At 34.9% G+C, this 27,745-nt stretch overlaps 1 protein-coding gene across 1 annotated transcript; it reads right to left on the reverse strand.

The window, feature by feature from the left end:
- Positions 1-286: 286 nt before the first annotated feature.
- On the reverse strand, positions 287-26,755 carry LOC117326444 (scavenger receptor class F member 1-like). Its single transcript, XM_033883192.1, has 9 exons — positions 26,647-26,755; positions 26,295-26,537; positions 25,145-25,237; positions 14,857-14,958; positions 4,732-4,824; positions 4,443-4,535; positions 2,947-3,042; positions 2,590-2,682; positions 287-450 (listed from the first exon to the last, which is right to left on the reverse strand). Exons 1-9 carry the CDS (start codon positions 26,753-26,755, stop codon positions 287-289), a joined length of 1,086 nt encoding a protein of 361 aa, XP_033739083.1.
- Positions 26,756-27,745: the final 990 nt, after the last annotated feature.

The following is a 27,745-nucleotide window of genomic DNA, read 5'->3' on the forward strand; positions in this document are numbered from 1 at the left end:
ATTTCTATTCTTCAATCTTGGATTTTAATGTAGCGTCAGGTTAATGTAAATAATCAGAATCATGTCACATAGAAACTCTGAAAAACATATCAGTTTAGAGTATTTACAAGATTCGATGTAGAAAGATCTATATCACATCCTCATAGGTCTACTTTTATCTTTCCTTATTTACAAAACAAAACTATTATGAAGTTAAAGTTGATATAACCTGTTTTGCAGTTGTTATGAACGATGACTAAATGTAATACATGTATATAACCAGTAATAGTCCCATTAGCAAGATGTCTTATCCTATCTTCATAAGTCTGCGAATGTTTTTTTTTTTTTTTTTTTTGCAAAAAACTTTAATCCTACCTCCACACTGACCACTGTCCTTGTTACATGCGTTGGCTGTGCAGTTAGCAGGACAAGATTGATCACACTGATTACCAAAGAATCCAGCGTCACATTCTGTAAAGGAACAGAGTAATAACGACTAACATATATAAACAAGAATGACCAGTTGAATGTGGTTAAAGACACATTTAATTTTTACATTTTAACAAGTAAAATACATTCCAGGAACGTTCACATTGACCTTGAAATAGGTTGCATTGGTATCTTATATGGTTGCAAATGAATATCGTCAATACAAAATCAAAACGGGGTTTGAAATCTACGTTATGCCATACATTTCAAAAAATGAAACAGTACATAATGACGAGAGCACAGCACGTTAAGCCATTCGCGATTTGAGTAAAATCAGAGTAAAATGGTCGAAGCCGAGCGCTTCGGCGATGATTTTCAACAATATCAGTCTGTTTTGATATATCTTAAAATCTTATATGACTCGAGCTATTATACCATTGTCATATAATTTTATTGAACGAGATTATTAATTATAGTACGGTATGGACAAGGATATATTGGTCAGGAAATAGGTTGTGGGCGTCGCAAAAGGATAACAATGGTTATACATATATACTGTATTTTATGCCTTAGTACCATTTCTCTCAGCAAGGCAACGCAAATAAAAGAAATGTATAAATTTGCGAAGCTAAACGAAGAATAGAAAAAGTGCCAATCCTTTTTTTTCACCAGAAATGAAACCACTTTCAAGATAATTGCTTTTAAACTATCAAGATATCAAATGCATTATCGAAGTTTTCATATTTATAGATGCCCCAACACTAATCCCCATAAAACTAACACGTAACTCGACGCCAAATATATATAAATAAAATCTACATCTCGCTTTGTACTAGATAAATCCACCGCTGCTGGAATGTTAATGTACACATGAGTAAAGATATACGAGAAAATCAGGAAATAATGAACAGAGTGTCATAGAAATTGACATGAATGATATTTGCATCACCATCTATTTTCTGCAAAAAACCATTATGACTTTCTTGCAAATAATCACACACGAGAATAACTTTGACCAGCTTTACTCTAAACGTAGCTCTGACGTTCGACTGGAAGTTTCTTTTCTCGGGAAATAGCATTTTAGGGGTGTATCATAAAAAATCACATTAATATAGCGATATCACACTATAAACATTCTATTCACCTGATAAATACCGTACTCGTCGAAGACATATACTCGACACTGTGTGTTTCTGCTAATTATTGCATCAAAACATACCCTTAAATCAATTAGTCAATATGTAAATGCCTCTTATCAAAACATGTTGACGTTTTGTCTTTGACCTATCTAGTATTTAATACAAATTTGACACGCACATCGAGGTACGGTACTTGGTATGCACGTACCCACACGTATAGGTCACCACTATGATAAAAGAAATATCCTTTTCATTAAAAGAAATGCATAAGGATATTTACGGGCTATACGTACAATGTATGCAACTACTATTTGCATTTTATAAAAAAAAATGCTTATAAACACTATTTAAGCTGCAATGATTTCCTTAAAGTATGTAATTACGTGGTACAACTAAATGATAGGAATTTTAACAATGTATACTTATATACTACATTCTTATTAATGATCACGTCGAATATAGCTGTTGTTGATTTGGTTCACGTTTATATACAGGTAATTTTATTTTTGTATTTAATGACATTTATTTATTTGTTTATTTTCTATATATCTTAAGTAATTAAGTTAACCATTCCTGAAAAGTTTTAGATATGGTTACGGCTATGGATAAGGCTTCCTCAAAGAATTGATCTCAAAGTATTATAGGGTATGCCATCTTTATTGTTTTTTCATATTATAAGAACCTTGTTACATGTGTATTAAAAGAAGAATACACTCGGTCAAACTTGAGAGCTCTTTTTAAATCTTATTGACGTCGAAATTGTTGATTATCATATTTCTCTATCTAAGAAAAATGTCTTGACTTAGAGAGAAGGGAAGACGATCAATGGTCATTTAATGATCAATTCAATTTAATTAAGTGTTAATTTGTATGTACATGTCTATTTGTTATGCACTTCAAGTCAAATACTTAAATTAAAGACAAAAACAGTATTCTTTTCAAATCATACATCACTGACATCTGAAAAAGGATAAATCTCTTATATCGTTATGGTATAAAAAGTCCTTGATTTCCTGAATATATCTTGATAAAGGCCACTTACGCATACAGTTCCCAGTCGATTTGTCGCATGTGTCAGTACTACAGCCAGTCGGACAGGATGTACAGACAGGTCCATAAAATCCATCATCACAGTCTGAAATATTGTCATTGTCAAATAACCATATACAATTTATTAACTAAAGCTACAGCCAACTGTCAAACGACACCTTAAACGAACATTATTGAATTGTCAATGGATTACTAATATGACATACATGCTTCAAGAAAAGATGACGTATGAAAGATTACTAAATGTAATATATAACAAGGTATAGTCCCATAGACAGCATGTTTTATCCTATCTTCATAGGTCTGCAAATGTGTTTTGCAAGAAAATCAATATTGAAGTTTATCCTACCTCCACACTGACCACTGTCCTTGTTACATACGTTGGCTTTGCAGTTAGCAGGACAAAACTGATCACACTGATTACCAAAGAATCCAGCGTCACATTCTGTAAAGGAACAGAGTAATAACGACTAACATATAAACAATACTGACCAGTTGAATGTGGTTAAAGAAACACTTAATTTTTACATTTTAACAAGTAAAAAACATTCCAGGAAATTTCCCCTTTGATCTTGAAATAGGTTGCGTTGATATCTTATATGATTGCACACTAAGGAAGTATGCGTATAATAGCTAAACATCGTCAGTACAAAACCAAAACGGGTTTTAAAATTCACGTTATGGCATACATTTCGAAAAAAGGTAACGGTACGTATTGACGAGAGCATAGCACGTGGAGCCAGTCGCGATTTGAGTAAAATCAGAGGAAAATGGAAAATGCCGAGCGCTTCGGCGATGATTTTCAACAATAAAGTGAGGTTCAGTCTGGAATATTTTGATATATCTTAAAATTTTATATGACACGAACTATCATACCATTGTCATATAAGTTTATTGAACCAGATTAGTAGATATAGTACGGTATAGACAAGGATATATTGGTAAGGAAATAGGTTGTCGGCGTCGCAAAAGGATAACAATGGTTATACATATATACTGTATTGTATGCCTTAGTACCATTTCTCTCCGCAAGGCAACGCAAATGAAAAAAAGTTGTATACATTTACAAAGCAAGGCGAAGAATAGAAAAAGTGCCAATCCATTGTCTTTTTTTTCATTTCACTAGAAACGAAACCACTTTCAAGAGTATTGCTTTTGAACTAAAGATATCAAATGCATTATCGAAGTCTTCCTATTTATAGATGCCCCAACACTAATATCTATGGATGCTACCCCATTATACCAACACGTAACTTGAAGCTAAATATATATAAAGAGAATCCACATCTTGCTTTTTACCAGATGAATCCACCGCTGCTTGAACGTTGATGTACACATTTATTTATTTGTTTTTTTTCTATAATTCTTAAGTAATGAAGTTAATAATGCCTGAAACGTTTCGGATACCGTTACGGCTATGAATAAGGCTTCCTCAAAGAATTTATCTTAAAGTATTTTAGCGTGTGCCACCTTTATTGTTTTTGTATATTATTAGAACCTTGTTACATGTGTATTAAAAGAGGACTATACTCGGTAAAACTGGAGAGCTCTTTTAAAATCTTATTGACGTCGAAACTGTTAATTATAATATTTCTCTATCCATGAAAAGTTTGTTGACTTAGAGAGAAGCGAAGTCGTTTAATGGTCATTTAATGATCAATTCAATTTAATTCAGTGTTCATAAGTATGAATATGTCTATTTGTTATGCACTTCAAGTCAAATAACAAAAACAGTATTCTATTCAAATCATACATCATTTACATCTGGGAAAGAATAAATCTCTTATATCGTTATGATATAAAAGTCCTTGATTTCCTGAAGATATCTTAATAAAGGCCACTTACGTATACAGTTCCCAGTTGATTTGTCACATGTGTGAGTACTACAGCCAGTCGGACAAGGTGTACAGACAGGTCCATAGAATCCATCATAACAGTCTGAAATATTATTATTGTCAAATTAACATATACAATCTGTAAACTAAAAACAACAGCCAACTGTCAAAAGACACCATAAACGAATATCATTGAATTGTTCTATGGATTACTAACATGATCATGTCAAAATAATTATGATAAACAGTAAATTCACGATTTTGACACTTCAACATCTAACTTTTAGATCAATATTTACTTGAACAGTGTCCGGTAGCTCCATCACAGGTTTGGTCATTACAGTTAGCTAGACATTTGCAGTATATACCTGAAAACCCAGCTAAACAGCCCACTGAAATTAACAAGTGAAAACAACCACCAATAGGAAACATGTCAGAGTTACGTGTATAATTAGTGTACCAATAGATTTAGATAATATTATTATTATCTATGAAAAAGAAATATTATAAAACAATTATTGAAGGTTGGTTGACGTGTAACATAACATGATTAATAGCAGTGAATTGTTTGTGTTAAAGTTCTGGCATTAAACACCAGTGTACCCTCGTTTAGCGATTTAATTCGTCAAAGGTGATCAAATGTACGCACAATGCTAATGTAACTCAACCGTGGATCCGGCCAATATTTCTCGTATAAAAAAAATATCCACCCCTGCCACTCCCTACGGATAAATATACACAACAATACCCCAAATATAAAATGCCTGCAAACGGAAAAGACCACCAAAAATAACATCGGAATTAATCACTATATCATGCCAATAATTGAGAGAAAAATACTACTCTATCCAGGATAGTTACGGGGCCAGCAGCCAAAATTTGCTACATTTTGGCCTCAGTGAAAGAAGAAGACGAGCCGGCCAGCTATGGGTGAAATTGATTCTATTGTATAGCTTGCCGTTGTGTCGGTTGCCGGTATTGAGTTTGCGTCGGCACGTACATTCAAGCAAAGTGACTCAGTTGCAATATTGCCGACATAGACCAAAACATATTTATTTCTATTTGTTTTATGTACTTAAATATGAATAAACATATTGCAAAATCATTGTAAACATCGAACACTGCAGAGCATTCATCATCAACTTATTTTGCAATATATATCACTACAAAAGCCTGACAGGCTCCAAAGAATTTGGAATTATTTTACTTCTCACTGAATGTCACTTTTCGGTTTAATACGTCGCCAGCTTGTTTGCCGATGTGCCGGTGTTTCAAAACTGGCGAAAATTTACGCCGATCGACACTTGCCGAAATTGTGCGCGCATATTCGGGACACAATCAAATGCTTTTGTCGCCTTGGCGCTGGCAGCCGGCACACCGGCAAATCAAAATCAAGCTCGCCATATATGTAAGCCTCTACCAGACCGTCGTACAATACACACTGTATACCTAAATTTTATTATATGATTCAAAATAGTCGTGCAGCATGGCCTAAGACTTTAGGTAAACCGATACCTTAGAGTAGGATGGTGTACAGGTAAGGTAGTTATAAATAAATACATGCAATAAATATCAGCCAATCAGAAACGTCTAAAATTGAAACAGGAAGGAATTTTGCAACAGTAATAACGCGGGAGAGCCAATATGGAACCGATAATCACAACAACACGCACTCTGGTTTACAAGATGTAAATATACCACATGTAAAACCCAAATATTTTACGGTTTTGTTTATGTAATAGGTTAACCATATGCGCTGTTTATGTATGCCAATTTGTAGGAAGTATTTCCCTTCACATTCCTCGCCAATATTTACAGCATGGATAATTTACGATTACACATGGTGATCACATTTCATACTTTATGAATACGGATGGGAGATTTTAGACAAAAATCAAATTTTGAATTAAATATCACTCTCCAGACAAAGGCAACGATTTAGTGTCTATGGTGATCACCAATCCTTTTCTATTGTTGCATAATAAACTAACTGCTTCGATTTAACTTAATCGTTCGGATAAAGTCCGAGCCTTCAACACTTCAACACTGACATGGTGCAATGTTTAAACCATCAGGAAATTGTGTAATACACACTGAAAGGTGAACAACTCTCCAGTCTTCTATCAAACATGGTTCGATAAATGAATTAAGTGCTTGGCAGATTTGGTTTGAAAAAATGAAAATTCTCCCTAGTCATATGGGTCTTTTTGCAGAAAGTATCGTTTCTCTACACCCTACCTATACATATATGTTTACAGCTTGAAAAGTATGGTAAGATATATTTAGCCAACGTCCAATCAAAATTACCGTATATCTAATTGAGTACAGCCTTTTATTCAAATTAATATTCTAAATTAAGCAATGCATTAAAGACATGTATATCTGTATTTGTCGAATTAATTGAATACAAAATACACTGAAAATTTTTCTAATATATTTGAACGAAGTGAACTTGAACAACAAACTACAAGCAATAGTTTTAAAGTATACCCGGAACGATTGGCTATATTAAGCTAAACGTGATTTAGTATGAAACTAAAAATGCTGAATGTGCAACTTTCATGGCAACTTAAGTTTTTGAGTAATTGTGATTTTTCTCGAAAACACACCTGAAGCCAAAAGTCGTTGACCTCGTTTCAGCGATTCATGACCAGTGACGTCACCGGTTTAACGAGATCAGACCACCATTTAGAATATATATATATGAACCAATGTGAACACATGCCTACAAATAATGCGAGTTAGACAACAATAATTGTGATGTTGAATAAACTGTTTGAGTTATATCTAGTTAATAACAAATGTTAACGAAACCAGGGACATATGATTTGTCCTACTACAACACACCGTATATAACATGTAGATCTATAATTTGAATATTCTTCTGTTATAACGGGTCATCGATAACGTGTGAGATTTGAATGATTCTCTATTATAATAGGTTTATTTCGCGACTTAAATCACCCTGTTCATTGCCCTTATCAAGAGGGCATGGATTGTTGGAAACCAATAACGATTTCGATTATAATACTTTTAATTACAAGCCCAAACGACAACAGATACGTTACAAATCCACTTGAAGATACCGCTATTTGTGATATTCGGATAATTGTTCAAAATTGATGAAACTGAACATGGAAGGTAAGAGAATCCTAGACACGATTAAAAAAATAAATTTTCAACATACAGTAGTGGGTATCTGAAACAGCCTACTTAGGTTAATTATTTTACTGAAACGCAATGAATTCAAATGTAAATAAGGTGTTTAATTTAAAGTATAAACGAAATTCTCAACAAATTTCAAGCTAAATAAACAACTTTTAATATATATATATATATATTAGGAAAATGTTCATGTCCATAATAACCATACGCGTCAACTCACAAGGAATTATCGGCGCGTGCCGATTAGAACAACCGAAAGCAAAGACACCTGTTTTGCTATGAGAGGTGTGACGAGCATGTGAACCGTAACTTAACACTTTACAATTGTTTTTCGGTAACTACCCCACTCGCAGTCGAGTACATGTAATTGCCCGAACATATTTGTATATTTTAAGAGCTTTTTGAAGAGATGACATGATTTGCGACTTACCACTCGAAACTAAAATCACATGGATCTCAATCTCAAAAACAAAACTTAAACTATTGTTTTAGTAATTTGAATTTTTTTTCTTTTTTAGGAATAAACATTTAAAAATATTAAGGCATTTTATTGACAATCGCGAGTGGACTAAATCTACGATACATGCAAATAAACTGAGTTCCTTTGATGCATCTCCCCATTAACGAGAAAAAACCTCAATAATTATATTGAATGAACAAAACCATCCTCACAGAGAATGACAATACATTTATTAATTACGAAAAAGTGATAATAAAAGACTAAGATTAAATTACTGATACATATCAAATACAAATAAAATATCACTTTGATCAAACATAAAATAGTGAGCCATAGTGGGATTAACCAAATAATAAAAACCGACAAACGATTATGAGATAACATAACTCATATAGCAAAAACACCTTAGATATCACTTTGATTTATATAAAATGATAAGCTAAAGGGAGGTGGTTGGTGGGAGTTCAAAGTCTAAGTCTTTTTTTTTCTTGACTACAAATTGGTCACTCAAAAGTTGATGCTGCAAATTTTAAAGATGGCTGCCTCAGGATGAGGATAGTCGCTGGGTCTTGGGATCCCCTTAGGATAATTGACCAATCAGTGGGCACCTTAATATAACACCAAGGGAAATTACTCCTATGAAATAAATGGAGAGTGCCTTAATCATAACAAGGGGCATAACCCTTGAGAAACGTAATGGAATGAAAATGTGAAATTATCCTTGTAAAGTGTTTCCTATGCATACATTCAGCTAAATACTTAGCTGCCTTTTATGCATCTCCACACTTACAAGAAACAACTCAACAACTGTATGGAATGAAGGCCACTCTCACAGAGAGCGACATCTATTCATTACAAATAAAAGGCCCATGGGCCTTAACGGTCATCTGACTCTAAAGACCCTTGTACTGTTGTAGTATACATACTTATTAGCAGCTACATGTATAGTGGTACTGTTTGCCATGGTGGATTTCGGACAGACCAGAGAAATGATAACACTTGGTCAGAACCATATCAAGATCATTGTAGCCAGTTTGTGTTGAATGTTTCTGGTGGAACTTGAGAAAAAGTTTAAAATTAGATGTTGTTTAGGAAAACCATAACTGCGCAATAATGTTATGAAATGGATGCCGGTGCTGCCAGACCTTCAACAAAGCATTGTACAGACCCAATGTCAAGTCCCTGGGCCTCCTTGCTGTTTAGCTGTTTAAATATTTCAGCGTATTTTACCCATGTGACATTGACTATAGGTCAAAGTCATGCAATTGAACAAACTTTTTAGCTCTTCACCCTATCTTGCTACAGACCCAATAACGATTCCATGGAACTCTCGACTATTAAGAAGTCGTTTTAGCCTATTTGACCTCTGTGACCTAGACTAAAGGTCTGTAGTATATGTGGTACGATGTAGGTTCCAACACTGGTTTCCGTACGGGAGCAATTTTAGTATATTGTAGATCATGATGAATCTATAGAATAAATAGAGGATATCTAACAGTGTCTTCAGTAATACCAAATATATTTCACGAGTGGGGCTAATATTTTGATATTTTCACGAGTGCGCAGCACGAGTGAAAAATATCAAAATATTAGCCACACGAGTGAAATATATTTGGTTTTACTGAAGACACTGTTAGATATTCTGTTTATTACATTTTTTATCAACGAAAACCCTACCCCGTATGCTAACTAGGACTACAGCGATAATTTGTAAACAAAAAAAGTAGTTTCCCCTGTCCAGGTGCTGACATATATGTCGGGTTTTCTGATTGGTCAATTATTTTGGTATTTTCTAATCTTTAATTTGATTAGTCAAATCAGCAAAAGCGATATTTTTCATGATATTCTTCACTAGTGAAAAATATCACTTTTATAGAATGAATAATTTTTGATATTTCACTGGTAAAAATGTAATAAATTACTTTTTTTGTTGTACGTATGCATCGTTTGTCACACAAGCGAGATTATCCATAACGTTGTATCGTTGGAATGTTTATTTGAATATTATTTGCGAATAAAATTGCACATTATTTTATAACAAATATTTGATGCCGTGTTTATTTTCATAGTAATAAAAAAACGGTAAACGTATAACAAATATACATTTATTGATCATTGATCAATTTATGTCTCCGGTAGACATATTTTCATATTTCATTTCACTAAGATTTAATTTTTTTAAAGGCTCCAACTGAAATGCATTGTTTTCAATGTTCTTTATATTCCAATTCAAAACATCATATTACATCCATTTATAATTTGTTATGTTATGTACATCTTCACTGTTTAGTATCTGGTATCCTCAATGCATCTTATCATTTAAATAATTCTATTTTTAATCTTCAAAGCGTTTTCCTATGTTAACATGATAAACTACATGTAGTAAAAATATAACATTTGCAGCAAGTTTCTTATCATTAATACTGTAGCATTATACCATTCTAGTACGAATGTGTGATTGAATGTGTGAGTGAGTTCCTAGTATTTACATATATGTATATATTACATAACAGTTTTCATTTTTGGGTCTGGCATGGATATGTTATGATTCCACTCATCTATTGACCAATTCTATTTTGGAGAATTATTCCATTGAAATTATTTCTATTTTTGATATAACTAATGCTTTACTATTGCCTGCTTAGTAACCGATATTGCTTTTTTTTTTATCAATATATCATTAATTTAGTATTTAAATATGGAACATACCATCTTTCTGCCAGGTCTAACCGGAATATCTTCAGAAGAAGACTTATATAGGCTTAGCCTGTTGTCTCTTTCTTTTGACAATTATGTATAGTATATGTGTATTGTTATAAAATATTTTGCCCAAGTCATCAACCTCAAAACTCATCTCTAGATCGCAGTTAGACATGTCTGTGCTGCTACACTTCACACTGTTGTCAATAGTGCTGGCCTTCATTACAGTAACGCCGTTAACCTGGGACGACATAGACGGAAGAGTTCCAAATCAGCAGTCGACTGACAGGTGTAAATTGCTTTTTAGCAATAAATCATTAATTAAGTTTTTAAATATGGAACAATAATCATGTGCATTTACTTACCGAATTACTCTGAATATAATTTTCAAGCTAATCAACATGACTACTTAAGGCCGTCATTTTATTAACAATGATATATTCTCGAACTAATGCCAGTTTACAAGACTCAGTATTGCAAAGCTTCCAAACGATCATGCACAGAACATATACTCTTTAAGGTGGATGCATTTGATCAATTCAATATACGTTTAACTATATTTCTTGCCAGTGTCACCTTCATTAATTCATAGAAATACAAACTGATTTGTCCCCCTTTTTTTTTTCTTCTAAAAATTGAATTAATGTTTACATTGTATTAATATTGTTTTTGTTCACGCGTTTATGATTTAAATACATATCACTATCTTCTGTCAATGTATTAAAAAATCTTTTTTTGTTTTGTTTTTGTACGCAACCCGACGCTCACGTGATAAGAGAGGGTGACCCGACAACAACCAGCAACAACATCGCCAAATCAGGACAGTAAAAAAGAGACAATGCCATTAACATATTAATACTGTATTAATCGACACACTTTTGTGCTAGAATATATAGCACAAGTTTACATTGCGCCCAAGTCGGATTTATGTTATCCCGAAATATCATACAAATGCATTTTTTTCTTCTTTTTGTATTTTCCCAAATTTCTTTTTATATTACAGAAATTTTCCTACACACATTTTTGTTCACAGCCGGAATATTGTATATGGATGTGTACATGTATATTCATCCTTATTGGCTCAATTTATGTTAACATATTAACAGTGGTGTACAAATCCTAAAGTACAAATTGATATAAAACTGACTACATTACTTTTTTTGCTAAACTGGCCACCTGTTTCTAGAATATTGAAATTAGAAATCAAATTGAGGTTGATGATTTGTGTCTCGTAGAAATGTCCGATTCCTTAGTTTCAAATTAGGTAATCTAGAGTTTTGTGGAGCAATTCTAACAAAACAACTTATAGGAGCTGGTAGCCAGTCTACATTTTGGTCTGAATTCTGATAGCTTGATAAGTCTTATCAAGGTACTGTGACCTGTCAGAATTTTAAATTAAAGATACCTGATCCATCTGGTTCCATCACCGTAAGGTAGCACACCACAGTAAGACAGCCTGGCCATGGGCAATTTTTTTGTTAAGCAAATAACTCCTGTATTATGATATGTATAAAAAATGAAAAAATAAATGTACACTATAATTGGTATATCCAGTATGAAGTAGTACATACAGGCTTCACATTTATTAAAACAAAAGTCAATAAATTGGTTCCGGATTTTAAATATCCGGATCTTCCGAACGTGTGTTTACACAGGAAATTTAGTTTCGCCTACAGCGCAAAATGGAAGCCCACAGAAAAGGTAAGATAGCGGAAAAACTTAATTTACAACATATGTCCAAACAAGATTAATTCTGTCTTTGGGATAGAGATATTTAATTTTAAATAGGTTTCAGAAAAAAAATTGTGTAGAGAATTGTGCCATTTTGGGTCAAATATCATAATATTTTGCAATTTTTGAGAATTTTTTAAGCTGTTACCATGGTATTCACAGCTCTAAAAATCACAGAAAATATCAGTTTACTTATCCTTCAGAGCTCTATTAAAATTGCAAATGTTGTACAGATTTCAAATATATATACTTTATTAGAGGTTATATGTAAGGTTAACTGGCAATGTTTACATATCTAAAGCGTGTGCCATATTTTTCAGAATTTGGCATTTTTACTGTACACTGCTACCTTATAAGGGCTGAAAAATGTAATTTTTTGGAAATTGTGCTTAATTATGCTTGATTAAGCTTCATTTTAGTTCATTATTGCTGAAAAATGCATAAAAACAATTTAAAACTTGTTTATTATCTGGCTTGTCATATTAAAGGAATCAAGGGAGGTAACTCGCATATTTACCCTTTTTAAGGGTGGGTTAATTAAGCATAATGTTAATGAGTCAGTGTAAATTGAAAAGATATTCTATGTTTTATAACAAACCCAAAATAACTTATTGGGTATCTAACAAACCATATAGACTGAATTCTGGTTTGTTTTACCTGATTTATTACCCCGTATCCATGGAAACTATTACAGTAAGTGTTATTTTTTGAAATATTTGGTGAAACCATTATTTTCAATTTATTTATACATTGGTAAGCATGTAATTTCAATTGATGGAGTGTACGGTTGATACAATATTGTCAATTATTGTCACTTCCTTCGGTAAAGCAGAAAAAATAGCATTTTCCGCATAAAATGGGATCAGCGGACACTTTCATATGATCATTGGTACATATCTGAATTACCGGGGTGGAAACAGATGACTGTAATGTCATAGGCATGACATTTTGAAATCTTGGATGTCATGTCATGATTTATCAGTTAGAATATTGCATGTGTTGCTAAGCTGAGGTTTGGAAAGGAATTTGGTTATTTATTATGACACCATTGAGTATTTATGACGTCATAGATACCATCTGATGACGTCATAGTTACTGATGACGTCATGATAACTATGACGTCATATTACAAGGCTAAATTTGATAGTTGTATAGTATTTTTTTGCTTGATTACATGCACAGAGACTCAAAGTACCACATTCAACTCAAAACACAACTTTATTCAAGAGATATACAGAATTATGGGAGTTTTCATCTTTAAAATTACCTCCCCTTATTACTGGATTGGGAGAAAAAGTTGTCAAAATACACCTCTCAGGGAAATCAGCAATACTCGGTGACTATTAAAGATACACACTAACCCGATATGTCATTTTGTTCGTCGGAACATATTCTAGACATTCATGGGTTTTTTAGTAAAATTAGAATTAACAAAAGTGATGTATAAGGTAGCACACCACAGTAAGACAGCCTGGCCATGGGCAATTTTTTTGTTAAGCAAATAACTCCTGTATTATGATATGTATAAAAAATGAAAAAATAAATGTACACTATAATTGGTATATCCAGTATGAAGTAGTACATACAGGCTTCACATTTATTAAAACAAAAGTCAATAAATTGGTTCCGGATTTTAAATATCCGGATCTTCCGAACGTGTGTTTACACAGGAAATTTAGTTTCGCCTACAGCGCAAAATGGAAGCCCACAGAAAAGGTAAGATAGCGGAAAAACTTAATTTACAACATATGTCCAAACAAGATTAATTCTGTCTTTGGGATAGAGATATTTAATTTTAAATAGGTTTCAGAAAAAAAATTGTGTAGAGAATTGTGCCATTTTGGGTCAAATATCATAATATTTTGCAATTTTTGAGAATTTTTTAAGCTGTTACCATGGTATTCACAGCTCTAAAAATCACAGAAAATATCAGTTTACTTATCCTTCAGAGCTCTATTAAAATTGCAAATGTTGTACAGATTTCAAATATATATACTTTATTAGAGGTTATATGTAAGGTTAACTGGCAATGTTTACATATCTAAAGCGTGTGCCATATTTTTCAGAATTTGGCATTTTTACTGTACACTGCTACCTAAGCTATTCGACTTTGATGACGAAACACATCCCCAAATTACAAAAATGCATGACTTGATTTTCCATATAAATGCCACATCTAGCATTGATATTAAGCATCTAAGTTGGAAATAAGTTTCACGTAAAAGTGCAATTAAATGATAACGCCAGCATTTTTTTCTTGGATTTTACTGAAACGTGCCAGTTCTATTCACTGTGATGTAAAACAAACAATAACAATATAATGTGTGATATATGTAATCGAAATGTGATAGGGCAATAGGTGTCTTACTTGAGCAAGCTCCAGATGTGCTAGCACATGTATTCCCTGCACAGTTTTGGGGACATTGTACGCAATGATCACCAGCTCTATAAGATCCAGCAGCGCAGGTATCTGCAATAGGAGTTTGAAATCGGTAAATAATACAGACACAATGTACTGTTTTAAGTATTTTCATTGTATACATGAATTGCCCTACATTAAAGAGCAATACGTTTGGTAGTTTACAGTATCATATACATGTACAAATGTACATGATCAAAGACGACTTTTATTGTAAAATAATAAAAACTGAATATTAGGTATTAAAACACAATTGTAATACCATTCATTGTCATTTGTCTTTATTGTTCAGCAGAAATAATTCGCATAACCTGCACTCGTGCAATACGTTACCTGTAGCTGTCCAATAAGAACAAAAATGACTGCATTTATTGGAAAGTTACAGACAGCCTATTAGACGGTTAAGGGTGTGGTATTGAATGATCATATGTTTATGCTGGACAACACAAACAGTAACCAGGAGGCATTTAAACAAAGATTAATAACCAAAGAAAAATAAATATTTAATATACAGATTTTGATATCAGCATTTTTGAAGTATATCGGATACGAGCAGTATTTTTAATCCCATATTCAGATTTGCCATGTTCTAAGATTGTTCCTATAAGAGAAGGTTTTAATATCAAGACACTCTCTAGCAAGGATGTACATGTACATCAAAACACTGAGCAGAAGGATGCATTTCCGACATTTATTATAATTTCCTTTTAATAGTTAATTTGCGAAAACATTTGCAGATGCAGTTATAATGTTGCATTTTCCCTCTAAGTTATGTTCGCAGAATATCTTTCATTTACTGTGAACGCAATGCAAGCTGGAACGGCGCGAGTTGACAAGTTCCCACGGATGTCTCTACTGTTCTTTTGTTCAGTCGGTCGGTAATTACCCGAGTTGACGGTACCCGACCTCGGGCTCCGCCTCTCGTTCTGTGATTGGCTAAGAAACGGCACGACTCGGCAATCAATTACAAGGTGAATCTGTGAATATAGTCGACATACAATGTTGCTAGTTCGTGATTGGCTACTGCGCCGATCATCTAGAAATGTGCACGCCCCTAGTTGTAGGTTATACATTATTGTGTGTGTATGATAAAAATGTGTTTGTGTACAAGTATCCGATATGGAGAGTACGAAAGCTGGTCATTACCATATAAAGGGCGTAAAATCCGCAGACACTGTTGAAACTCTGGTGATAAAGTTATTTTCTGAAGGATTATCTTTTACCGAAATATCCAAAAGAACTGGTCTTGCTAAGTCTTCGTGCTTCCGCATAGCGGATAAATACATCATGAATGGAACGGAGGATCAGCCACGCGGAAGACCATTTTTTCACCTAAACTTACCCCAGAAGTTCTACAATTTATTGAGTACCAGAAGACCAAGCAAGCTGCAGTGTATGCTAATGAGATATATGTTAAGCTTTTGGAGGGAAATATATGTAATATAAACAATATACCAAGTGTGCGAACAATTCAATATGCAATAAATAAAATACTCGGAATGACATATAAAGTGATGCAGAAAATTCCGTCGGAGACGACAACGGCAAGATTTGAAGGTCAGTTCGACCAAAAGTACTTTCGTATAAACCTGAGCAGCTGCATTTCTTTGACGATGCATCCGTTATAAGAACTGATGACAATCGCAAACGAGGACATGCCGTATAGGCGAAAAGGCAGTGGAAGTTCAGAAATATGCGAGCAACGCAACCTATACTGTTAATTTATGTGTTGGGTATTTCGGCATTGATTACTTCAGTATAATCGATGGTCCATCAAATGCGAATATTATGTTACAATTCTTTGATGATGCATTGCAGGAAACAAATCATATCGGTAACCCGATCTTTGCAGCTGGCGACTGTGTTATCATGGATAACTGCGGGTTTCATCATCAGCGGTTTGGCGAAACTTTCCTCAGGAACATATTGGGACTTACATTTAGTATTCCTGCCTCCGTATTCGCCGAAATTAAATCCAGCAGAATTTGTGTTCAAATGTACTAGAGACGGACTGAAAAAAATCCAATTTTGACCTACGAATACACAGAATATTCAGTTGTTAATGCGATCACTGGGATTTCTGAAAATATTGTCCCTAAAGTGTTTTCCAAGTGTGGCTATGTTTGAAATAATCAATCACAGATCAGAGGGAAATATAGCTGATGTATACATATTTTGTCAAGAAAAAAAATACTGCCAATTTGTTTAAATATAAGCTTTCAAATCTTTGCTCACTCATTAACTGTATCTTTGACACAATTCATTGTATACTGAAAATTACCACAGCTCTTCCTTATTGTTGTTGAGAACACGTGCGATTTATAAATTAAAAAAAAAAAAAACTATTCTAACTGTTTTAAAGAAGAATTGAATATCATGTTTATATGTTAATTTCTCATGTGACAAGTATTAATTGAATACTAGATTAGCTGTTCATTACTACATACACTATCTCCTCCATAAAATTATGGCCAATTCTGCAATTCAGTATTATTGCCATATTTTTTAATTATAACAGTTTTTCCACGATTAACTTTAATGAGATACTTCATCATATGATTCTGTGCTGAAAAAATGATTATATGTCGAAGCAATCAACTTTTGAAACAATAAACACATACAAAATTTTAGCAAAACGGCTAGACAAAAATGTTCATGGACTTGATTATTTGTCCATGTATTTTTTTTGTTGGTTGATTTTACTATAAGTTTTAAGAAAATGCATTTGACTAGTACTGCTCATCATATGAAATGATGTATTTATTGTTTCTCTGAAAGTAGTAGTGCTTTTATTTGTGCTGCCATTTTTCATTGAAAGTATAAGAGTTTAAATAAATTGTAAGTAACAGGTACTACTTGAAATTTCCAACCTTGCAAATGTATCAAATATGCTAATAAAATTTACAATTATCTCATTTCTCGCTTTGGACCGTTATCAGAGACTGTAGCTAGGTTGGTGGTTTTATTCTGGTACTCCGACTTTCCTCCACTTCTAAAACCTGACGGGTCCTTAAATGACGTACAACAAAAGATAGCCCGAATTTCCTGTGGCCCCGACTCCATATCCCAGAGGAAACCCTAGCTAAAAAATTAAACCAATTCTCCATTCATTTCATAAACTTAATGTGGTATGGTTCAATATGTTACTTTAATAATTGAAGGTGTAGTCAGGTAAACAAGTGGCGTTGAACTGCCGCGGAAACTTTAAGAAAAAACTTAGTATCAAGATGCCCGTTTTGCCCCCAACAGGTCAGTAACTACCTAGCCGTATCGCCATATAATTCTAGTAATAAAAGTATTGGATTAGTGAAATAAAAGACTTTAATTAATCAGAAATTATTTTTATGCTCACATTAAATTTTCGTCGTTCTGAAAAAAAAGTTTCGAAATTTTCATCTACTTTCCGGTATCCACCCACAGGCGCTTGCATAGAATATGCGATTTTGAAAAAAAAAAAAAAATGATATGTCAGTGGTATGTGTAATCTGTTAAGTTCATAACAGATTACACATACCACTGTCATATCAATTTTTTTTAAATGTTTTTTTTTTTCAAAATCGCATTTTCTATGCAAGCGCCTGTGGTATCCACTATATAGATTTCCATGTTACAAACCGGACATATCAGATCATGGTCATTCATTTGAATAAATTATTGGTCCAATATCATGATCTTGGTTTTTGGTTGCATATGAAGTGGAGGATGACGTGGGATTAAAGGTTTTAAGATCATATCAGTTTAATGGATCGAAACTTTGAAATTGACGATTTTGACCTAGGTTACAAATTAAAACAAAATAATTCATTCATTTTAATTAATTATTTCATTTAATTTTGATAATATAAAAATATGCCTGTGTGAATACACAGTATTGAATACATATCAATTTAATGGAAATTAACGTATTATATAGCATAGATTTACATTTCACATTTTAACAGTGCTTGTAGAACTTGGTAATAAAAAGAAAACTTTGGTGTTTACTTTTATAACTATTACTGTCTTCAGTCCTTTAAGGAGTTTCAAACAAAGTACTGTAGATTATGGAGTATCTCTACCAGGGACGTATAATTTACGTCTTCGATGTCTACCTATCATTTATCATAAAATAAAAATTACTATCAAAATAATATTTCTTTTCTGAGAAAACTCGGAACAAAAGCATGTTATTACGGTACATACTTCAAATAGCCAATATATCTCAATATTGTCCTGTCTCTCATGGATTATCAGCTGGAGGAAGTGGTGGTAGCTCCACATTCATTGGTTCTACTGGGAGAGGAGGAAATATATCCTGATGCTCACGAGTAGCTGTGCATGATGGCCCAGGGGCCGGGGAAGCGAGACTAGCGACATGTCTATATGACGTCCCAGGGTAGTTGGGAACTGGATAAGACCACTGAGACATGTTACCAGACATGAGACTTGGAGACCAGCAATAGTTCGGATAATGCCCAAGTTGATTTTTTGTCCATGGTGAAACAAATGGCATTATGTTGGGGTTTTGGGGGAACGTTGGATTACACGAAGATGTCGGAGTCCATGTGTTAATGGTCGAGCTCAATCCTGTGCTGGAATTTCTTGACACAGCCGGGACAGCTTCAGAATCGGGAGATACGGAATCGAGCGACTCATCATATCCACACTTCACAGATATTTGGTCCCGGGCTTTAGAAATTAAATTTCCTATTGACTGGCGATCAACAATTTCTGGAGTTTTCCCACCGGTAGCAATTTTGATCAGGCGAAGGTCTTTTTGGAGTTTCTGCATGCCGTCTTTGTTGCGATATTTTTGAGGAAATAGTAATTTCAGTTTCGGTCTCATACTGCTTATGAATGTTGAATTATTTTTAGCAACAAAAACACACATCGTGTCCAGTTGTGCTGTTTCCTCCTTGAGTGTCTTTTCCAAACTGGAAATTTCTTTTTCAAGCTGTAAAGCAAAAACAAAAACAACATGTAAAAATCTATAATTTCACTCTAATCAAAACAATTATATATACATGTAGGTAATCCTGGCTATTTTTTTTATATAGTACTGGACATGCCCCTGTTCCTACGCAATGCACAATGCATGTAGTTTAAATGTGAAAGAAATAAAAAATTGACATACCGAGTTTTCCGGACACCTTTTTTCTTTATAAAATGTGAAAAATTCTTACTTTCAATTTCCATGTCATTCGACTTAAATTGATCATCCGTAGATAATTTTATTCAGTATAGCTGAGGATGATTTTACGAGATATACACAGCTTATTTTTCGTACATATGTAATAATAAGCTACTGGCATTACTGGATATCCCGTAGATTTTTTAATTGCATATTTTTTTTACGATTTTATTTAACACTGTACAGTTCACAAGAAGTAGCATGGTATAAAAAATTACATAATAACGAAGCAAAACCCTACTTGTGTTAAGCCACGGGGAAAGTGCGGTAAAAAGAGATATTTCATAGAAACCACTGGATATCGGTCATATTTTGATGTGGAAATTTTGATGCAATTAATAAACAGTTATAATCATCCTTGAAAACCTTTTCATTTTAACACGTTGTCAGATGACAACCTTAATCGTGGTATTTTATCTTTTTTTTTTTTTTTACATTTAGTAACAAATTTGTGTGCATTGTTTACGGAAATGTGCAATTTTACACTATATTTTCCGAAAATTGTATATACATTATAGGTTCACTTACCTCAGCGAGTTCTGCCTTGAAATCCTTATGTTTTCCTAATAAACCGCAGAAATGGAAACCATCACATGCCAGGTAAGGACAAGATTTGTTGTCGCGATTTCCCGATGCCCTGTGGCCTTGATGATGGCAATTGTCATAAACCACTTTATTAATTCCACATCCAGGAATTGCGAGAGGCTTTGGTGGAACGAGACACAGCCTTTTTGTTTTTAGCTCATCTCTTTTCTCGTTAATCTTTAACGACATTTTTCTCTGGTTTTCAACTAAACGTTTCATTTCCTTTGAAATAAAACCTCTGGACGAATCGCACTTCGGGGTGTCTACTTGCACAAAGTTTTCTTCAATTTCTTCGTTGGCGTCATTTTGAAATAATCGTTTTGCACCTCTCCTCAATGCCTTAACATTTCCATGATCCGAGAATGGACTCATATTTAACTTCATGGCCGCTTTTGTGTCTGGAGTCTGTAGACTTATTATTTTATCCAAGTTTTCTTCAATTTCTTCGTTGGCGTCATTTTGAAATAATCGTTTTGCACCTCTCCTCAATGCCTTAACATTTCCATGATCCGAGAATGGACTCATATTTAACTTCATGGCCGCTTTTGTGTCTGGAGTCTGTAGACTTATTATTTTATCCTTCAGCATCCGTTTATAAACGTCCGGGATATTCATAGAATCTACTTCCCTGGGACGGAGGTATTTCAGCGTTCGGTCGCTTGTCACGCTTCTCATTAGAAGCTCATTCTTGTAACTTAAGAGACCGGAGTCGATAGACTCTATAAAATCATTTGTTGACGTCCTGACCAGATTGTACACGAGTGTGAGGAGTGTTGATTTTGCACAATTACCTGTAAAAATGGCGCAAAAATTACCGATAGACCTAGATCTAAAACTCCGCCTACTTTTTTAGATTGGCGAACAGCCAATGACAGACCGTTCTATGACTCGTTTGATCATTGCAAACTTCACAAGAAGTTATCTCGCCGCGGTAACTGTAGGCTCGACATTCGTGGGAACTTGTCAACCTGCATCGTTCCAACTTGCATTACGTTCAGAGTAAATTCCTGGCGAAATTTGTAGATTATTATCAGAAATATAGCTCGACATATTTTTGAATGCTGATGCTCAAAATGCACTGTAAATGGACTCTGCTAGGCACACAACTTCACTGTCGGACGATGTTATTCAAATGAAAGCAGGTCCTAATCGGGAATATCCACACTTCTACGGTATAATGCATGCACTTTAGCAAAAACTAATTGCCAAAACTGCCCTTCATTGTATAGTATATCCAAATTGTTGTTTGTATATAATCATATATACTATATAATGGTTGACGTGACAAAATGCAATAGTTGAGAACAAGAACACGTATAGCTGGTCTTTTCCCTACGGTGAAATAAGAAAATCCAATCCCGGTAAAACTGCGGATATCCCTGTCCAGGGTAAGTTTTTACATGGTTTCGCCATGTTGGACCGATTTTCTTATGCATATCACGAAAATTGTGTGAGAAAATAGTCCATCCAGTGATGGGTATGTTGGATAGGGCAATTCTGCCCTCGGGTTTAGAATTTGGGGTCAGAACCTCGGCTATCCAACATACATTCATATGACGGACCTTACTAACCTTCTCACTGGAATAGGTTTGGTTTGGTTCATATTGTTTAACGTCCTATTAACAGCTAAGGTCAGTTAAGGACGGCCTCCTGTGCGTGCGACATGCATGCCTGTGGTGAGTGCGTATGTGTGTTTTGGGAGGCTGCGGTATGTTCATTTTAAGCCTTCTTGTGATAAGCTGGAACTTTTGCCGATTTATAGTGCTACCTCACTGAAGCATACTGCCGAAGACACTCAGCAGGACTCCCCACCCGGTCACATTAAACTGACAACGTGCGAACTGCTGAGCGCTAAGCAGGAGTAGAAGCTACCATTTTAAAGAGTCTGGTATGTCTCGGCCAGGGTACAGAACCCAAAGCTTTCCTCACAGGGGCGAACGCCCAACTAAAGGCCAAAAGTGAGGCATTGTCAATGGAGACATAAGGAAGAAGAAAGTTGTTAAGAAAAAAGAGAAAAGATAAGATCCCAAATTTAGTCGCCTCTTACGATCATGCAATGGGGGCAGCAGGTACAATTCTGACGCCCTAAGGTAGGGCAGAACTGGAACAGAAAATGTTCCAATTGGTACAATCAAAATAAGAAAACCAGTGCAAAGCAATATAGCAATACATAGTTTGAGGTAAAAATATTTACCTGAAATTGACCTGAATTTTACTTGAAAATTACGGTTCCACAAAAATTTCTCTTTGAAAAAAAAAGTAAGTTTCAGGTAAATATGTTGACTTCAATTTGACATGAAATAGAAACATTTTGTTTAACACATACATATCACACGCACCGGATGTTGGATGACATAATTATTATGTCAAGCGACAGTTTGTGCCAGTGAGTGACAGGAACCACAAATACACTTGATGTTATTGACACACGACCGAAACACGAGTGAACATACTAATCATCATTACCAGGAACCCGGAACCAGGCGGTTTATATGGAAACATACATACACAATACTGGCGTTGTGTAAGACATGCGTAATACTACCAGGTGAAAGGTAACATGTGTTACGGAGGCAGTTTGTGTAAGATATACCGGATAAAGATTAACATGTTACGTAGGTATTTTGTATAATACATACCGGGTATAGTGAAACATATGTTACGGAGGCAGTTTGTGTACGATATTCCGGATATAGGGTAACATATGTTACGGAGGTAGTTTGTGTACGATATACCGGATATAGGATAACATATGTTACGGAGGCAGTTTGTGTACGATATACCGGATATAGGATAACATATGTTACGGAGGCAGTTTGTGTACGATATACCGGATATAGGGTAGCATATGTTACGGAGGCAGTTTGTGTACGATATACCGGATAAAGGGTAACATATGTTACGGAGGCAGTTTGTGTACGATATACCGGATATAGGGTAACATATGTAACGGAGGCAGTTTGTGTACGATATACCGGATATAGGGTAACATATGTTTCGGAGGTAGTTTGTGTACGATATACCGGATATAGGATAACATATGTTACGGGGGCAGTTTGTGTACGATAAACCGGACAGTGGGTAACATGTTATGGAAGCAGTTTGTGTAACACATACCGGATATAGGGTAATGTGTTAGGGTTTGCTTTGGTTTATTTTGTTTAACGTCCTATTAACAGCTAAGGTCATTTAAGGACGGCTTCCCCTGCGTGCGACATGCATGCGTGTGGTGAGTGCGTATGTGTGTTTTGGGAGGCAGGGAGGCAGTTTGTGTACGATATACCGGATATAGGGTAACATGTCAGGGATGCAGTTTTTGTAACACATACCGGATATAGGGTAACAAGTCAGGGAAGCAGTTTGTGTACGATATACCGGATATAGGGTGACATGTTAGGGAGGCAGTTTGTGTACGATATACCGGATATAGGGTAACATGTCAGGGAGGCAGTTTGTGTACGATATATCCGATAGAGGGTAACATGTCAGGGAGGTAGTTTATGAAACACATACCGGATATAGGGTAACATGTCAGGGAGGCAGTTTGTCTACGATATACCGGATATAGGGTGACATGTTAGGGAGGCAGTTTGTGTACGATATACAGGATATAGGGTAACATGTCAGGGAGGTAGTTTGTGTAACATATACCGGATATAGGGTAACATGTCAGGGAGGCAGTTTGTGTACGATATATCCGATAGAGGGTAACATGTCAGGGAGGCAGTTTGTGTACGATATACCGGATATAGGGTAACATGTCAGGGAGGCAGTTTGTGTAACACATACCGGATATAGGGTAACATGTCAGGGAGGTAGTTTGTGTAACACATACCGGATATAGGGTAACATGTCAGGGAGGTAGTTTATGTAACACATACCGGATATAGGGTAACATGTCAGGGAGGCAGTTTGTCTACGATATACCGGATATAGGGTGACATGTTAGGGAGGCAGTTTGTGTACGATATACCGGATATAGGGTAACATGTCAGGGAGGTAGTTTGTGTAACATATACCGGATATAGGGTAACATGTCAGGGAGGCAGTTTGTGTACGATATACCGGATATAGGGTAACATGTCAGGGAGGCAGTTTGTGTAACACATACCGGATATAGGGTAACATGTCAGGGAGGTAGTTTGTGTAACACATACCGGATATAGGGTAACATGTCAGGGAGGTAGTTTATGTAACACATACCGGATATAGGGTAACATGTCAGGGAGGCAGTTTATGTAACACATACCGAATATAGGGTAACATGTCAGGGAGGCAGTTTATGTAACACATACCGGATATAGGGTAACATGTCAGGGAGGCAGTTTGTGTAACACATACCGGATATAGGGTAACATGTTAGGGCATTCGGATCCTCCTCGGGTTGGCTATACCTATTTTGAAAAATTCAGATGATGCTAGGGAGGCAGTTTGTGTAACACGTAGCATGTCACGGGGAGAGGTTGTGTAAAGCATACGTACCACATGAACCGGATGTTGGATGACATCTGTTACCGGCACAGCTCGTGCAAACGTTATCGCAGTTTCCATTTCCGTACTTTCCAAATTGACAACCTTCAATAAATGAGATACACTTTGAGACAGTATTACAATGGTAGTTTTAATCAATATAATTCCCTTAATTATTTGTATGAAAAAAAGTCCCATTACAAGTAAATATATACAGTTGGTCGTTGAAAAAAAGCAATTTTAAAAACCATTGGTTTGAATACTTCTAAACCCCGTTCTAATGACCTACATACTTTAACACTATGGCAAGCCATGGCGTCATTTATTCACGGAGCAACGTTGATCCAGGAAATTACCTAATCACATAATACAAAATGTATATGTTTCAATTGTATAAGATATCTTATGAAATATATAAGATATAAGATATCGAGTGCCCATAATTCGGAATATATTGATCAAATAATATCATTTTTCGAACATCCTGTTAATCAAATTAAAATGTCCATTCGATACTTGTTCTATATAAAAACCTATTAATTACTTAGATACGTATTCAATTTACGCTAAATGATAATATTCTACTCATGATTATAGGATTTAATTGACATTGATTGTCACTCAGTGCTCGTTGATACCTTCTGCCACCAGTTGTGGCCGAGATTTGTGGGGTGAAATGAATCAAATGCGGAGATAAACAAAAAATATGTATGACACAGTGCGCGCTTTCATCAAATCGTTTTACTCGTTCTGTTTTACTTTTTACTAGGCTATGTATTTCTGTCCCTATAAGAGCTCCTAGGAGAAATGACAGATAGCAAATTGATATCAGATTAACAACTTGTTTTTAAATCCTATTTTATTGTTTGTAATAGTTAAAGTACAAAGGAATTGTATATGGTAACTTCTAAGTTAATGAAATAAGATACGTGTTTACTAGTGTACTTCTATTAAGGTCTTGTCAAAAGACATTATGTATTAAATGATAATTACAAAATGTATGCCATGGATGCATCCTGCACGTTTCTGAATAGTGTTTGCGTGTATTTATCTGTGATATTTTATCTATATTTTGTTTGCATTAAAAATTAAGAACGAAATAAAACATACGACAATAATGATACCTATAGCTTAATAACGTGATAGATATGTATTTAATTACCATTAACGTATACTTCACAAAGTTCCAAATAAGCTTGATCTGAGTACCAAGTGTAGGCCTTTACTCGCCGGTTATTGTAGATGGTCACATACCGGGCGACACCTGGACAAGTTACGGACTGTGTCGCGGACATGGATGCTAGGTTAGCAGTGGTGTCCTGGTAACAAGGTTCGCCTGATGTCCAGTCGGGTGTGTTAGACAGATATATCTCAAATCCTGCAAGTCGCTTTAGGGTACCCTGATCTACAACATGTAATAATGTATCACACTTCAATTTTAGTCAGATCAAGTAGAGTAGCTAAATATATCTCCATAAGTAAGTTCAATGATAGATAAACTCTCGAAGACTCACCTCTATATATTATAGTCACGGTTTCTATAACATACTGCTGTTGTAGGTCTACCTGCCACCATACCTCATCTTGTCCCTCCACTGTGTGCGAGCAGCAGTTGTAGCCCATGGTTTGGCTGGTACAGCCGTCTACGGCTTTTGAGCTGTAAAAGCTACCATGGGTAGAACTTTGATTTGTGGGTTTACCACCAGCAAGGTTTACTGAAATATTGAATTGATGCGAGCTGATAAAATAAAAATTCACATCAACAGGGCCATTAAAAGAAATTAGAGAAATATCATCTCAGATGAACGCTTTAATTTATCTACATAGGTATTTTTGTCTTCATACCGCTGTATGGATTTGAAACTTAAATATCTATTCCTTAATCAACCTGATTACTAATCTCAACATGAGAATATGCAGTGCTGAAAACATTTCCCGCTTCTTACGCGAATAAGAACTCGAATGCAAATTTTCAAGATTTTTTTTTATAAATAACAGTATATAAAGGATATTGATTGGTTTCCCGTGGAATAAAATTTATATATTTCACGATTATGACAGAATATTGATATTTTCACGAGTGCGAAATATTCTGTCATACAAGTGAAGTATATACAAGTTTGTTTACAAACACATTTTTGCCCTCATCACCATTCTTTCAGATACATATAGCTTGGGCTCCGCCCACATTTCCTTGTTTGGTATTGCATACAGGTCAGCGGTTAAAGCTCAAACCTGATTGGTCATTAGTGCCCACATCTTCATCAGAAAAAAAACTCACTGTCGCTATCTTTAAAAAAAATGATTAGTACAACTTTGTTAAATATGAACTAGAGTGACTGTTTCTGAAAACAAAAACTCCCTCCTTCCCATCTAAGCAATTGATATATCTTCAAATATAATGTTATACTTGCATGAGCGTAAGCTGCTTATCTCCGCCTTTTTATGTGGATTTTTTTTAACGGGCGTAATTTTTGTCAGTCACCTTTGCTTTTTTATATGTTTATTTATGTGGTTTTATGTTCACTTTAATAAAATGATGCTGAAGGCCACCCACAGAGGTGAGCCCAAATATTTTTGCTATGATTCTGTGTCATTATTATCTGTATATAA

This window comes from Pecten maximus, chromosome 4 (assembly GCF_902652985.1).
Source record: "Pecten maximus chromosome 4, xPecMax1.1, whole genome shotgun sequence".
NCBI classification, from domain to species: domain Eukaryota; kingdom Metazoa; phylum Mollusca; class Bivalvia; order Pectinida; family Pectinidae; genus Pecten; species Pecten maximus.